This window comes from Epinephelus lanceolatus, chromosome 9 (assembly GCF_041903045.1).
Source record: "Epinephelus lanceolatus isolate andai-2023 chromosome 9, ASM4190304v1, whole genome shotgun sequence".
Taxonomy (NCBI): domain Eukaryota; kingdom Metazoa; phylum Chordata; class Actinopteri; order Perciformes; family Serranidae; genus Epinephelus; species Epinephelus lanceolatus.
The window spans coordinates 14,777,874-14,794,814 of record NC_135742.1 but is presented as its reverse complement, the minus strand read 5'-3'; the positions used below and the strand labels follow the sequence as shown (position 1 = coordinate 14,794,814).

Sequence of the window (16,941 nt, the reverse complement as noted above, 5' to 3'; positions counted from 1 at the left end):
TAGCCAGTCAGGCTTGTTCGGGTTATGTCTGAATCTCAGATTTTAGGAAATTGCACAGACATCGCCCCCTTCAGTAGAGGAATGTGAAAACACCTCTCTAGTGACAAACTTTGCACAGATACAAGTCAGTTAAGTCAAGGTCTGACATTTTAGGGGACATAAACATAAAATGTGGAGGGGATCTTGAACCTTTTTGTGTAAAAACACATCAAACACAAATCACTTTTCTGAAGCAGTGATACAAAGATATATTTTTCCTGTTTTGCTTTCTGTCTGGGTTAATAGATCAAAACAAATTGTCTCACTGGCATAGAAAAGTCAATTATGTCTACATACTAAGAACATTCTGGCTTTGTAAATCATGACACTGTTGCGGTTATCACATTGTCATGCTCCCAGTCCCAGCTCCTTACGAATGTAAGATAACTGATCATACATTGTTGATGTTTGTCTTTATTAGCACTGTCGTTAAACAAACACATCAGAACTCATAAAAGGTGAATTTGACTGTGAGTAGTTCATGTACTGGACAGAGCTTTAGCAAGATTACATCTTGGTAGCCATAGAGCCTGGAGGCGTTAAAACAAATTTAAACCTGATTTTTGCCATAATTTTGCCACCCTAATCCATGCCTGCTGCCTGTCCACTCCACCTCTGTAACTGTATATTGTCTTCCCTGGGTCCCCCCTTTGTTGCAGATATAGTTTTACAAATTAACCATGTAGAGCTGTTGCTTTTCCATTGTTTTCAATTTTTTAAAATGTTTTTACTTGCTTGGTTTAACCTGCAAAAACATTTGCTTGCCTCCGAACCTGCTCTGCGACTCACTGTCCCGCTGCGTTCGTGTACTGCAACTTATATTCTGACTGCTAAGATGTAGCTGCAGCTTCACTGAATGAAACTAAATCTCTGAAAACAATCATTCATAAAGTCCATAAAATATACTATGACTTGATGGGCATGACTACTGCATAATACGTGCAATAGAAAGGATGTGGTACTGGAAAGAATCTGCTCCAAGTTCCTGGTATACATGGTACACAAAGGCCAAACGTGGCGTCGCCCTGCTCAGTCAGCCAATACATCTCCGACAGGAAGTTATTCTTTGTTGTTTCCCAAACAATCCGAGCCAAATTCCTTCCCAAAATGTCCTTGACGCAACAAACGGTGAGGGCTGGCAGTCGGGCTTTAGGAAACAGTATTCGATAGTGGGTGGGTGACCCTTGCTGTGCTCTCAATCATCATCCCGCCAGGTCCTGTGGTTATTTTGAAGTGTGGGATATTCATGGTCCAGGATGGGGCAATGGCTGCTCCCATCCTGCCTTTCAAAAGGGCGGAAGCAGGTTGTAAATGTAGGCTGCTCACACGCTGTGAGAAAGAGGGTTTATTTACTGTGCAAAAACCATTCTGTGACATAATAGGCATCACAAAAACAATAACTCTTTGGGATTTATGAGTCCCAAAGGGCTTAAAAATAAACCTAAACCCAGTATTGCATTGAATTCTGAAGGTCAATCTAACTTGAGTAAGCCCTATGATTCACTAAGACGCAATTCCAGAGATATTCCAAAGAAACAACAACAACAAAAGCGCACGTGCACTCACACACACACACACACACACACAGTAGGTAAACAACCTATGTGGTTACACAATTCTAACAAAACAAACTCATATGGAACATGTAGTTCCAGGTTCGTGTTATGTTATGATCATTAAGATAAAGTCTTAAGATGAGTGGATTACACCCACCGCCCGAGGTATCTCAAGATAGGAGAGCTAAAAATACCTTTTCCTGAAAACAGGATGAGATTTTTTTTATTTTTTGCCAAACAATTATAACAACCCATTTTCAAAGGTAGGTGTTGGGATTTCCTGTAAGATCTGCTACTGGGACTTCCTTGTAAATGTGATCTCAAGGTTTCTTTTTCAAACCAACAGTGAAAATGAAAATTGTGTGTTACATTTTGAAAGACAAATTTGAGCCACAATTGAAAACACTATAAATATACTCAGAAAGCAGTGCACCACTGCAGATTGTCTACTTTGAATAAATGATAAAGCAAGTGTAAATCTTTTGCTTATTTTTTGTGATGTTCGCATTGTTCCCACAAATCATAAATGTGTCTTTTCACTTTCATGTGTCTACAGAGTGGACAAAGCTCTGGTTAATGATACTCTCACAGTCCTTGCTGTTGGTACAGACATAGTGCCCTGGTCATTCTCTTAAGGCCCGTTTCCACTGAAGAAGTTCCTGGTACTATTTGCGGGGCAGGAACTACTACAGGAACGTCCTCTTGCTCAGCCCTCTCAACTGCTGTGTCTCCACTGAGAGAGCGGAGTAGGAGGAAGGTTCCTGTAAAGTTACCGGGCTCTGGATGTGATGTAATCGTTGCGCAACCATTTTGACCGGGGCGATGTAGGGGTGTAGTGGTGTAGGGACGCTGTTAGCCGATAGTGGTGTCTGTAGTAACTCACTAAACTCACAAAGTGGCCTGTGAAAAAAATATTTTTTCCAGCGGATGTCTTAGTTACAACATGATTGAGCTAACTGGAGTAGTTTCATGTCGTTTCCGACAACGGGAGGCTTTTAACAGATGACGTCCTGATGTTTGCTTTGCTGCTGCTGTTAGCTGTCCCTGTCAGCTGATGCTTTCTAGACATCGTGGTTTCCCAAAACTGAATAAATACCACACATAGCAACACAAAACTGCTTTGCTAGCTCAATCATGTTGTAACTAAGATATCCGCCGGAAAAAATATGTTTTTCACAGACCGGTTATTGAGTTTGTTTACATGGCGGTGGAAGCTATGAATGAGCTAACCCTCGTCTGCTGAGTTTTAAAAATGCCGGCTATTTTGTTGCTTTCTGTTGACGTCACATTCCGCCTTGAGTATATCCAATCAGCACCAAGTAACCCCCAAGCCCCAGCCAGGAGTTTTTCGGGGCCGTTCTGAGTACCTACTCTGAGGCAGGGACTTGTTTAGCGCCTGTAAAAGTTCCGGAACTCTGTCCTTCAGGGGTGGTTCCTGCGGTGGAGACACGCACCAACGGCCCCGGCCCCGTAAATTTACCCCAAAGTTCCTGCGGTGGAAACGGGCCTTTAGTGACAGGGGCGTCACCAAAGGTTCTTCAAGATGAGGTGCTATCTAAAGCCAACCTGCAATCTTGCCCTGATCATTAAATTTGGTTCTAACTATATCAAAAATTTCATTATAAATTAACAGATTTAAAATGTGACAACACCTTTTAATATATAAATGTATAATGCACTCTAAATGTTACATTTTGACAAGTTATTGCAATTTAAAGTTTTTACCTAGCTTAGCTGCTGTACACCAATTTGAAATGAAGCAACACACCAGAGTGCACAAAACTGGCAACTGCTATGGAAATAATAACCGTGTAAATAGAAAGCAAAGTGTGCCTTGTTTTGGAATTTTTTTCATGCAAATTAAGCTGTTCCTAGCAGAAATTTAACGTCGCAGCTCAAAGAGCACCATTGTCAATCATTTGTGTTTTCCCACTTTGTACACTCACCAAGGGGTCTTTTTGAACTTTGAAGCCATTTGGCAACTTCTGGCAGTTATCTATTCAGATCCAAGCAGGCATAACAACAGTGTTTTAAGAGAGCTATCAAGTTATCACGTTATGAGCTGAGGTGAACTGTTTTAACTCGGAGAAAAGATGAAGTCAGGCTCCAGGTCAAATAGATAAGTGTAATTTAAAAACAAGTGTGCTGAGGATAAGATAACTGTATTGGGAAACATTGTTATCATGCGAGTGCATAAATCACTGACAGTCAGATATACATTTAAACACAGAAGGAAAAAACAAGCTATGCCACTATACTGCAGTCAAAAAAAGGAAAAGACCATGAACCATGACTGATATACTGACTGTCTGAGAACAGTGAAGGATAGCTGTACACCACAGTGGTCTTGTCTCAACACTAAAGGCAATCTTAAAAAGGAAAAAACACAGGGGGAGACTGGGAATGATAACAAACACAACTCTAAACCTGTGGGTGAAAAGGTAACAGGAGGAGGTGGCTGCTCACAGCTGATGAGTGGAGACAAACATTTATCAGGCCTGTGGTAACAGGAAAAAAGGTAAAGCCTTATGCAGTGACACAGCGAGGAAACCCAGGAGACGGATGATCCAAAAGCAAGAACAAAACATCCTCACAACTCGCTGCCTACTCAGGTGTCAAATACAGCCTTCAGCAAGAAACTGATAAATGGTTCACATAAAATGATACAGAGACAGTGGTATTCTGCACTATTTCTGAAAGAGACAAATGTGCACAGCAGTCTATTTTGGACAGTAAAGTTCAATTTCATAGCAGTGCAATGTACAGCAGCCACTGTTTCTGTTATTATGTTCAAACTCTAGAGATACAGAAACAAGACATGTTGTACCAATATCTTATCTTCATATGATAAACAGGATGCAGGTGTTACCACTGTTATGGCAGCTGCACAAAACTTATTGAGTTACTCTGGTCTTTATTTTTCCGGTTTTATAACCTATTAACCCATATCCTTGTCCAAAACAAGTAAATAAAAAATGTGACATTTATGAGAGCGCGTCAATTACTATTTGCATAACCCAAGTACTTTTTTAAATAATTGCAGATATGAAACAGACCATCATACTGAGATAAATCTTGATAACAAAAACCTACAGTTTTCAGCTTTCACCACTGTCCAAGAAAATAACCTAGTTCTTCTCCTGCATGGAGCATGCTGCAGCATCAATGATCTCTCAGGTTTAAGTTAGTGCGGCCGGGTTTCTTTCCAAATTAAGCACAACCGTGCCTTAAGACTCCTGGTCTGAATGATGTGGCCTGGGCCTGGGGGTCGGCGCCAGCGAATCAGCAGAGCAGCCATTTTCCACTCCATTAATAACATAATGAGGTGACCACGAAGTGCCTAATACGATCACTTAGAACCTTAATGTTTAAGGCACCCTGCAAAGACAGGGTCCAAAGAGCAGTAGCTACCTACAGCACACGGTCACTTATGCTAATGTCCCGTGGCACCTGCTGCTACCAAGAACTTAACCAAAATCTAACTGGCGTCTTGCACTGGAAAGAAATCACATGGCCTGATTTAGGCAGGAGTTTGTGTTAGATATGTATTAAAGGAGATCTTACAAGTGCCATACAGATGAAGCCTTCAGCACCAACACTAACTCTTCAACTCTTACCGGTTGACTACTGTGAATGAGGTTTACCATCTGTTTACTATAGAAATGTTTAGACTAATAGGCAGCATATGGTATTGGATGGGACAAGCACTGACTGTACTAAACTGCAGGTTCTCTTGGCACCCAGTCGTCTGCTACAGTTTGATAGGCATTACTGACATCATGATTACACAGACTGATGAAAAATATAATACTGGCCAAAGTTTGACATGCTGTCTCTTCTGTTATTTTTGGTGTGCACAGTGTGAGAACAATTAGCAGGAACATAGGAGAGTCCGAGGCGTCTAAGACAGAGACTACATGCAGTCATAACAAGTGTGGTTTGTTGTTAATACAGAGACAGCTCAGAGCTCAAGACAATAAGATTAAACGGCAAAGCATACTGAAAATCTGGTGTGAAATGACTGATGGAGTGAATTATCAGGCCAGTGTGCAAAAACAAGAAAAGCTCTTCTTGATTTGTCACAGTGGCACAGCTCTGTCTGTATCACCACCACTGTCAAAATTGAATATCTGATCGCTAAATGAAGGTTTTGGTCTCGGAAGTTTGCTTTCTTCATGACAACAGAGTCATTTGTACATTTGTATTGCAGACATGTAACAGCGCTGAAAACGGATCACACCAATCCTCTCCCACAGCATCACACATGTTGAAGCCTGATTTTGCACATCACTGTACAGGAAATTGTGGTGACTCAGCAGGGGCTTGGATCTCATCGCCCACAAGCCAATAAAAACAATCACTCCTTTGAAGTTCTCCGTGGTAACGTTGTTCTTGTATTGATCCTCATTTTAAGTACTCAGTAATCCCACGGTAGGCTATATCTTGGTGAGAGGCTGAAAACTAAGGAGAAACATCCAAAGGGGATTTGATCTTTTCACATGTGTGGAGTGCTCTGTTTGCAAGGTTTCAAACAGGTGTAAAGATAATCATTTTTCATTTCATTCTGATTTCATTTTTGTTGTTGTTGGTTTTTCTTGGTCACACTGGCAGCATGGCAATAGGGATAACTCTGTCTGTTGGAATTCTATTGACAATCACAGTCTCCAGAGGATAAAGCCTACTGACTGATGAGCCAGCAGGCAATGATAGCACAGACGAAAACCTCACTTGAGCCTTCAGTGAGATGGTCCGCAGCTGAAATGCAATGCAACCAAGTCCGGTGGATGCTAACTGACTACAGACTAGGGCATTAACAGAAAAGTCGATTCGTCGACGTGTCGATGTCAGTGGCACAAGTCGACACCCCCCAGGAGGAGTCAACAAGTCATGTGTGTTTTTTCTCTCTCTCTCTCTCTCTCTCTCTCTCTCTCTGTGCTTGTGTACGGAATGCAATCGCTGCCTCTGATTGGCTTAAACTTTATCCTTGAAGTGAACATACTCCGGCGTACTATGAGCAGAGCGGACTCCGCGAGGAATGTCCACAGTCATTCGGGCTTTCATAGTCGAGCACAATTCCGCGTTGTTGTAGTTTCCTGTAAAAATGTCCGTGAAAAATCCCAGCATTGTGAAAAATACATGCCCAGCAGTCACTGGTGCGTGGAGTGGAGTCCGCGCGGTCGTAAAATCTGAGTTTTGCGCGCACAGGGCTTGCGGACGTCCGCTTTGAGTCCGCGAGGACCTCCGCAAAGTCCGTTCCACGTACGTTCCGCCTGAGTATTTTCGGGTCTAGACACACATCACATGTGTGGAGATACTTCACTTTCCTCCGCCGTGTCAATGTGATGACGTCATCAAATGACTTGTCGACTTGACTTCGACTTTATTGACAGATAAGTTGACCTGAAAAAAATCAAAGTCATTAATGCCCTACTACAGACTGTATAAAAATTATGGACCCAGCTACCGTGACGTCACCATTGGTTTGTGGACTCATGTTCTGAAGACTCAAGTTTCAGCCGTCGCCATCTTGGATTTTTGGAGCCAGAAATGACAATATTTGACAAAAGGGTGGAGCTGTGGAGGAACGAGGGGTGGATCTGACTCGTAGATTGTAGTGTGCCTCGCAGACAACCTGTCAGTCAAGCGGCTACGCCCTTGGAAAATGGGTGTTACATAAAAAATTCACCCCCTGTACAGTTGTCATGAACGTTGAAATTAGCTATAGAGATTTAAACTGTATTTGTACCAGGCTGTAAATGTTTACTGCTGCTGTAAAGTTTAGCATTTTAACATAGGTGTCTATGGGGAGTGAGTCGCTTTTGGAGGCAGCCTCAAGTGGCCATTCAAGGAACTGCAGTTTTTGGTACTTTATTTGTTAGCCCTAGAGGTTACTGCCTCTAATTGTCCTATCAGCACAACTGATCCACTGGAAATAGTTATCACCAGCAATAGTTACTATCAGCTGTCAAAATCTTAAATATCTTGAGTGTCTTTCTAACATGATTTAAACTCTTATGCTTTCTCAAAACAAGTCATAACCAGTGCTGCTATAGGCCATGCTCGCCACATACTATAGCTTTGCACACACACTCAATGAATGTACTGAATACATCTGCCTACATGATCCACAAAAAGACCTCAGAAGACTTGAATAGAGGAACCTTCAATCCCAGTAAACATACCCATCTGCTGTATATCCACTCACTTTATTCATGTGGCTGAAAAGATGAGTCATGGATGAGATACAATATTAAATGTGCATCGTGCGCAACTAGAAATGGCTTACTGTTAAACATTCCTTTTTTAAAATAAGCCTCCCTGTTGATGTTCATTGAGAAAGCTTCACCAGCTGGTCAGGGAATAACAGGGAACCTGACAATACACAACATGAGTCATCAGCTGTGGTTAATATACAACTATTTAAAATGTGGTGGTAAAAAAAAATCATAAAGACAACATTAAAATTGAAACAAACATTCTGACTCAATTGGTAATAATCAGCACACTCAGATCAAGGTGATTATCGCAGATGAATACTGCAGTGTTACTGAACATTAATTTTTAATCACTCACACAAGTGTCACTGCAATAACAAAAACAACTTCAACAACATTTCTACCATGGCCTCTGTGGCATTATATTCCAGGATCCATTCATAACTGCTCTGTACTTAAGACTGCCTGAACTACAACCACTGACCAAGCCAGTTGCTAGGAGCTGCAGGAAAAAAAGGACCATAATCTTTCTTTGAGTAAAAGGCTGTTTCTTTGAGAGCAGAGACAAAGACAGCTTGTTCCCCGCAGGTTTCATTTACATCTCACAGTACTGACGTCCACCTGTTCCACCTTAATATTATGTGAACACCCACTCGAATGAAACAGAGCGCACTCTCCATTCAGTGACCAAGCAACAGTGTAGCAGCAGCCACTGTTGCTTGGTCAATATCTGTTTCAAAACACAACAAGATTAAACCGTGGTGAAACTAACAGTATTCAATCCAGCGCAGAACACACACCACATCCCCGCCGTTCTCCAGAAAACAGATGGCAGCATGTATGCATTTTCTTACCGTGTAAAGCCCAATCCTGCACAAGGCAAGGGAGAGCTGCATGTGCTCCGACATTGTGCTCAGCAGCAAGCGTAACCCCCGGCAACAAACAAGCCAAGCCTCTGGAGTAAATGAATGGATGGAGGAGGATCAGGAGTAGCTGAGCACAACATTGCCAGGTCAACAACATGAGTCCAGCCCTTTAATGTCTCACTGTCAGCAGCCCATGTCCACAAGCCATTTCTTTTTTATATCGCAGCTCTACAGAGGGGTTTTGTAAGCGTGCAGATGAGCATGATTGAAGGTTTTCTTGTGCGTACTCCCCGTATTCATTCATAGAAAGATAAAACACTATTGCCACAAGGATCAGCGGACAGACACAAGCTTGAGATTAGTTTGGATCTTTCTCTCCACAGAGATTAAGGGCTCAGTGACAACTAGGGATCCAGAATGAGACAACAAATTGGATTAGTCACCATTACCCACCCACACACTATGCCCATACTGTACGTACAGCTTCATGGAGAACGAAAAACACTGCTTTCTATGCATGGAGGAGGATGAAGGATCGACCACTGGAGCTTACATCAGTCACGGGGATTTCAATAACTGTTGTGGGTCGCTTTGTCGGAAGTCTGTCTGTTCAGAGAGAACTGTGAGTCATGTTAAAATACCTTGTTATGGTCAGCCGTGTAGTAATAGTAGCTGCCACTGCCTGCTTATAAACTGCGGTAATAAGATAGAGTACTCGACTGTAATGCATTAATGCTATGTGACAACAAACAACACCAGCAACACGTTGCTGCCTATAGAGTGGTGCAGGAATAGGTCCTTAAATCTGGAAATGAAATCCGTCTGGTTCCCTCGTCTCAAAGTGAATGTTTTTTTAAAATAGGCTTATGATTGGATGTCTGAAATAAAGTCTGCAGTTAAGACAAGCTTCACAAATGTTTATGTTTCACCCTATGACATAAAATGTGCCAGTAAATACCCCCACTAGAGTATCATGACACCGAACATGGCTTTACAGACTCATTGCCATGTTGATGTTGAAGTCATGCGACTGTGGTATCGTTCGATTATAGTCTAACGTTAGCTTTTTACTTCTGGCAATTGCATTTAGGCTTCAAAACTCATGGTGTCCATTTGTGAGGACTATCTTGCTGAGCAAAATATGTAAATATTATAAGTGTTTGTTTGCCACAGAGCTTACTTTCTGCAATTATCCAAAATCCAATGAAAAAATCACACTGGCACACTTGAGTTGAGAGGCAGAGCGAAACAGGAGCTCAGCAACAGGCAGCGTTTGTAGTGACAGCGCTGCCAAACGAACTCAACCAAATGAGACACTGTCTGATGATGTCAGGTCTATCCTATCTAGGCAAGATGGTTATGTCGTAAAGGCACATTTCACAATTTCAACTGCTACAACCTGTGGGGCAAAATCAGGACCAGAATTTTTGTCACCTCTCTTTTCTTTCTCAAGAATAGAATATCTGTATTGTCCCTGTACATGTCCAATGAACACAACTTAGTAGATGGAAAAATAAACCTTTTCCACATCTCAAGTCAAGTCATACACAGCACAGTTTGTACAGTAGATATCCTCTTTTGTAATGCAACACTCATGTAACAGGGCACTATAAGTAGGTGGGTCAGCAATATATACTTTCCTGTGAACGTCTTGAGTCAGTGATAAAGCTCTGATTACCAAACTGCATTTGTTTATGGCTTTTAAAGACCCACCCATCCCACCACTCTTCAAATAAAGCAGAATAATAAACTAGTGGCAACAAAGCCCTCGGCCTCGCCATGTCCTTCATATTCGTTTTTCTAGTAAGGAAAAGCAATGAGAGTGGTTATGGCCCAAGAGAAAATATAGGAAATGAAATGCAATAAAAAAAAACATGAAAATAGTTCACTAATGCTCCTTCAGAGCAATGGTCCATCATCTTATTTGTACGCCAATATAAAATGAACTTAAAGTGCTCGAGCATTATGAAACAACGATAAATATTCCCTCATCTTCAACATCAACACTGATGTTGCTCTAGCTCAAGATGCTGACTCATTAGCACTCTCCACAGACACGAGGGAATCACTGCAATGAGCTAGCCAGCAGCCACGAAACCCTGGCTGACACGCTGCTGGCAGGTTAAAGTCAGGGAAGGGGTTTCAGGAATGCTGCTGAGCTCAGGGAGGTATTTCACATTACAGCTGGAGGCTATGCACTTTAAATAACAGGCCTGGTTTAAGGAACACTGGCCATCTTGAGCAAACTTTAGGTAAAATATCAATTCACATCCACTCAAACTGAGCCCTGAATAAACTTGCTCTCACAGATGGATTAAGTAAATGATTAGCCTAATATCCACATATAAAAGTACATACATTGTTGAAATATTTTGTGAGACTGTTAGTGCTCTTATCTGCATACAATAGGTCGTTTTTGTTTGCCCCTGGGAAAAAGCTTGGCGGAAACATCGCCAGCGAGGTGTGGAACACGGTCACACAGGGGACAAAACTGTGTGGAAAAGTAACACCAGACTTGGATCCCATAGGCTAACCGGCTGTATTCATGTGCTGCCAAGAGCCTCCCATCAGCTCTCTTTCCTCTGTGCTATGGTGGTGAGAAGTCAGTCTGCTATAGCCTGCTGTGTGCCCTTGGACAGGAGATCTGCTCTGAAATACAGCTGGTCAGACAAAAACACATGCAGGCTTCTAAGATCATTTATTTTCATGGAGGTGTGATCTTAGTGCCGACTGGATAAACCAAATGGTTTAGGCGCATACCACATAACTGCAGCGTGCCCAGTTCAGCTTCAGTTAAGGACCTTAATTGCATGTCGTGCCCCTTTCTCTTTCAGGAAACTGCCTCAGTACTGCCTGCTATCAAATACAGCCAAAAAATTCAATGTTCTTTTTTTAAATGCAGCATACTGTGCTGCTAATATTCTGTGGAACAACACAAAAATCCTTTCAACAGCTCATGTAAGCTAGTGGTATCAAGCACTAAAATGCTTTCAGCCTGAGGAGATCTCACATTTCAAGTTATGCTTCTTTGATGAAACTCATAATTTTTTGCTTACTTATGTTGGGAATGCGAATTCTTCACTGCCTAACTGCAGATTAAGGCAGCTTACTGCTTGGCTTGATGCTGCACAAATTTATACTGGAAAAAAATGATGAAGAGTACACACTATAATTTTAACGTTCTAAAACTTTCAACACTGTTTAATACTGGAATTGTGCGTGAGGTCTCATGAAAACCTCACATAATCAGGCAACATATATTAATTCTGCCCAAATAAGAGCTTGCAAAGAGACACTTACATATTTTTATATAAATACGAATTAAATTTATAGGTAAGTAACAATTTATCACGGATGCATAAAGAGAACTGGAGACAGCATTGAAGACAGGGCCACGTTCATTCCTATGGAAGTTGCTCTATGGGGCATGAAGCTAAAAACATCGAACTGCTGAGCATTGCTTTGTCGCTGTTTGGCCCATAGAGCAAGCGCAATGGAGACTTTCACCGGCCACATCCAATTTAGCACAGGGATAAAAGAATTCAATCATGGAACTCTTATAGACTTTGCAAACATTACGTTATCAGACCGAATGGATCAAAGTCTGACAGGGTTGTAATGCTCAAAAAAATGTATCGACTGATTTACAGACATCTCTTCCACCGTGCAAGTCCATGGGAAAAACTCTTTTCGGGCCACCTTGCATCACATGATGGACCACTGTTTGGTCACTACAAAAACTGATCTCACAGCCTGTGGACTTCCTGGGGGCCTGCAACTTAAAGATAATGCTGTTTGTTTGTCACGTGATGGAGGTGACTACACAACACCTATGTAAACAAGTATTATCAACTTCCTTGTAACCTCATTGAATTTTAATCACAAGGGTTTAACAATATAAAAATCCAACTATGACCCCTTTGATATCCAATCAGCCAAATCAGGTCACATTAAATAAAGGTTTAATGTGGTTTCAAGCTACAAACAGCAACTACACAAAAAGGAAATGAGGGTCAAACCAAACAGGTGGCAGCTAGCTTGGGTGAAACTAGCTGTAAACAGGTGTTTGAACCGTCATTGTGCCTGACAAAACTATTAATAGTAGTGACAGCTGAATAACCTGCTGTCTAAAATGTTTTGTTTTTCAGAAATAGGCAAAGAGTACACACGCCTATCCACCAAAAAATGTAATTATTAACCAGCTAGCAATGTGCCCATCATGTATACTTTTTCCAAAGAGAGCTGCAATTATAATTCAATTGCTAGGTGTGGCCACAGCAAAATGTGTCTAAGTTATATATCACAAGGAAAAAGCTTTTGCTAGTAGCCTGCATTTCCCATGGCACTTGTGTTATTCATTCATTTGCATGTCTAGAGAATGAAAGATGAATATCAAATGAGTTATTGTTTTTGACATCATTCCAATTTAAATATGTATGTGCCAAGCGTTTAGCAACAAAATGCATTGAAGTCAATTAAAACCAAATGCTCAATGCAACTGCTGAATTGAAATCAAAAGGCAGTGATATAGTTAGATAAATAAAGAGCCATTCTTAGTTACAAAACTTTCTCATTAAAGTTTTTAAGTGACCCCTCTTTACTCCTTTTACCTAAATTCCCCTCCTGTTTATTCTTTCTGAACATGAGCCAGATGAGGAGAGGTGTGGGCCGGCCTAGCGGAAGAGGCCCTGTTCACTTATCTGTCACACCCATCATTACCATATGGTCTGAGGTCAGTGCCTGGTGTTTGCTGTCATTGAATCTTTGGCATAATCTTAATTCCACAAAACCCATGCTGGTCGATCTACACCAGACAAAATTGATTCACATTATAAGAGAATTTGCTGTTGCATATCTGGCTTCCTTTAGGGCAGAGCAACAAAAATGACCTGAATATCAGTCCACGCAGGGGTTTAGTCACTCATGTGTAGCAGAAATAAGTATCTCGTAATCTCCTCAAAAAAGGCAAATGTTGTGTAAGATTGAAGAAATGACCTAACGGCTGTGAATTTGCCTCCAGCAAATACTGTGTACAAATAATGCAATATAAAAGCTGTAGTATAAATGTGACCATGCAAGCATAACAGTGAAAAAGCCCCTGTTTACAGAACAAGTGTCTGCAGTAAAACCTGAGGAGAATGTTCTGGTATGTTTTTTAGATATTAACAATAAAGCCAATAATTGCGCTCTCTCTGATGTCACTTGCAACACATTCAGTGTGTCCTGTCTGGTAAAGTCTGCAGCAACTTAGGGTCCAAAAGTCGGCCACACGGTGCACTTGTAATTTGGTAAGGCTGTGTCATGGCAACAGCTAGCACCAAATTCCTGTGTCAGTGCTGCCGTTTTGTGTGGTCTTTTTTAACACTACGCTGACCATGCAGGAGTACAGTCCTTCAGCATGCACCAGCTCCCCGTTGAAACAGAATCCACCACAAGCCAGATCACTTCTACTGTCATAGCTTGAACCACAGTTATTACCCAGAAATGTGCAATAATTGTGCACTTCCATTCCTGTTTATCCCAAATTCCCTTTTAGCTCTAACCCAATCTAAAACCTGACCTGACAGCATGAACAGCACATAAGATGAGCAACTTCTATCGAGGATTTTGTGACAAGTTTCTATTGATTTATAGGAAAGAGAAAGACATAGTTTTGGCTTCGGTTTTGTGCCAGGTCTCCAGTGTTGCACAGCAGGAGAGGAGGCCCTGCGCCTATCGAGTGCCTGACCTCAGAGGACAGCCAAGCACTTGGCTCCGACAGTCCACAGAGTTACAGCTGTGCTTTCCACAGGAAAAATTGTTTGTCACAGAAAATCTTTAATCCTCAACCAAGTAAGCTGCATATTTTTTTTCCTGGGTAACGTTAGTGGTTGAGGCTTATTGCACTTTGCCATGAGAGAAAGAGGAGAGCTGAGGGTGAAATCAATTTCTATCCTTAGATGTCACGAGTATGCTCCCTTTGACAACAGTCCCTCCTGTGTTTACCTTTGGTACCAACAATTTTCCATTAACATGTCACTGAAGTTACAGAATAACTTGTGTAAACTTTGGATGAGCCACTTTGGTCCCCTTTTATTCCTGGCAAGATTTGTAACTTGGAGGCCGGAAGTCATACCAAGCTGGACATTAATCAGCTTGCATTAACTATAACTGTTGTGGTGCCAGTTGCCGGATAGGACATTGTAATCTTGACTCAAGAAAAATATCAATGAAGCAGAAGTTCAAACTATGAATGAGCCACTTTGGTCTTCTTTTGTTCCTGGCAAGATTTGTAACTCCAGGGCCAGAAGCCACAGACAAGCTGGACATTAATCAGGTTGCATTTACTATAACTACTGCAGTGCCAGTTGCCAGACAGGACATTATAATCTTGACTCGAGAGAAAGATTTCAATGAAGCAGAAGTTCAAAGTTCCTTTTAGGTCTCACATCTTGGGAGGCCCACTATAAACAAACTGATAACACTGGGTGGGCAAGTTCCTCTGCATTTCACACTGTCCCCCTTGTGAGATGACAGCACACTGTCTGCTTTATAAATTCCCAGGGCAAGCCTTCAGTTGCAGCTTCCTCTCTATTGTTGCACTTTTTCAGCTGCACCCATCCCACCCATAACAATGTGGGCAAAGACCCTGAAACCATAATCTCCCAGCCAGGCTGGAGCTGACACAGTGGCTTGGACTGCAATAATTATTTTGGTTGCAGAAATATGCAGGGTACTAATATCTCAAACCAGTGAATACTGTGTCTCACTTTAGCCTCCAACACACAATGCAGCTTTGTCCTCAGCAGTAACAGTGAGTTGTGTGGACAGTAACAGCCACATGACACAGACGGAGTGTTACAGACACAAACAAGTCAGCTAAGAGGACTTTAAGGGTGTAGCTAGTTAACGTGTTTCACATGTAAACAGATGAGAGTCTGGGTCAACCTGTTAGACATTATTCACACAACACTGAAAGGCAAAAGCTACAGGCTAGACCTGACAGCACAAAACAGTAACAGGTACATGTAATAGTTGAGGGACACACACCTGGGAGTCTCCACTGTCTGATTAGGGGGCTCAACTGGCAAGAAACCAAACGGTAGTGTCAGTGTTTGACTGAAATACGCCACACCACAGCATTTTGATTCATTTACTCACCAGATAATCCATGTACTATCGCTGACCAGTCACAGCAGCACGAACTGGATTTGTAGTAATCCCGTTTTTGCCTCAATGAGTCCAAAATGTAATGGGTTTGACCACACGTCGCTTTGTATTCCCCGCCTTTCGACAGCCACAGCAAAATAAAAACCAGCCTTTGGTGGCTTTAAAAGCAACGATTCTCGCCGTCTTCGCTGCTGCTGAGACAACTTCCGGCACGGAGGCGGTTGGGTTTGCTCGCGACGCCGAGGGCTGCGGGGTTTGGGTGCTTTTTCTGGCCAAATAGCCCCTCGTCCGCCGGCTGACTTCCAGTTTTATCACACAATATCAGTTGAGTGTTTGGTTGAGGAAACTAGCGAAGCCTACAAAGCGACGTCACGCACGTCGTCTGCGCACGTAGCGTGGTCACGTGACCAAACACATGGTTGCTATTTTCATTTTGAGGAGGAAACGCTGTTAAAACGGTCTTTGTCGAGATAAAGTTTTCTGCCTTTTAAGTAGGTATTCCCAAACAACAAACACATACACTTTTATTTATACTTTAGAAGTAGTTCATGGGTCTAATGTAGTCATTATGAGTATGACTATTTATAGTAATAACCGTAATCTCTGACATTTTGCCCAATAGAGGAGAGGACTTTGTCACTTCCCTTTGAAAGTGTTGTAACACCAATGTGTAGATCTACAGGGATGAATCATAAACATTGCAGGGCTGTGGCTCTGTAATTTCCCAAAGAGGAAGGCAGACTTTCCAGTAAACTGGCAGCATCTGTAATATTTATATAGGCCCATATTTTCTCAATGTAGACGTTTATTAACATGTATAACTTTAGCACCAATAGCCCATATGTGTAGGCCTAATATATTCTATAGTAATGATCTATATTTGTAGAGTACTTTTCACAGATACAATTAAATTCAAAGTGCTTTACATCAAGTTGTATAAAACAACTTGGTGGGTCTAGATCCAAAAGTGGGTCACAGGTCAATTCTGAATGAACTGCAAGTGACTCCCAAATGTGTCAAGTTTGTAAAAAGACACTTTATTTTTTTGTACAGCATTTCCAGCATGGTGCTTTTATTTTTGAAGTGCCATTTCTTGCTGTAGATTGAGTGACTAAT

General features: G+C 41.7%; 1 protein-coding gene across 2 annotated transcripts in view; it reads right to left on the bottom strand.

The window, feature by feature from the left end:
• The window catches only part of LOC117252498 (ADP-ribosylation factor-like protein 15), a 130,218-nt gene extending 114,032 nt beyond the window's left edge, over positions 1-16,186 (bottom strand). Inside the window, exon 1 of one of the 2 annotated variants that reach the window (XM_033619463.2) lies at positions 15,817-16,186. In XM_033619463.2, coding sequence (XP_033475354.1) covers positions 15,817-15,828 — 12 coding nt within the window. In that variant the 5' untranslated portion in view covers positions 15,829-16,186. Of the gene's footprint in view, positions 1-8,664; positions 8,815-15,816 lie in introns of those variants that run through there. The other variant, XM_033619462.2, reaches the window with a different exon arrangement.
• Positions 16,187-16,941: the final 755 nt, after the last annotated feature.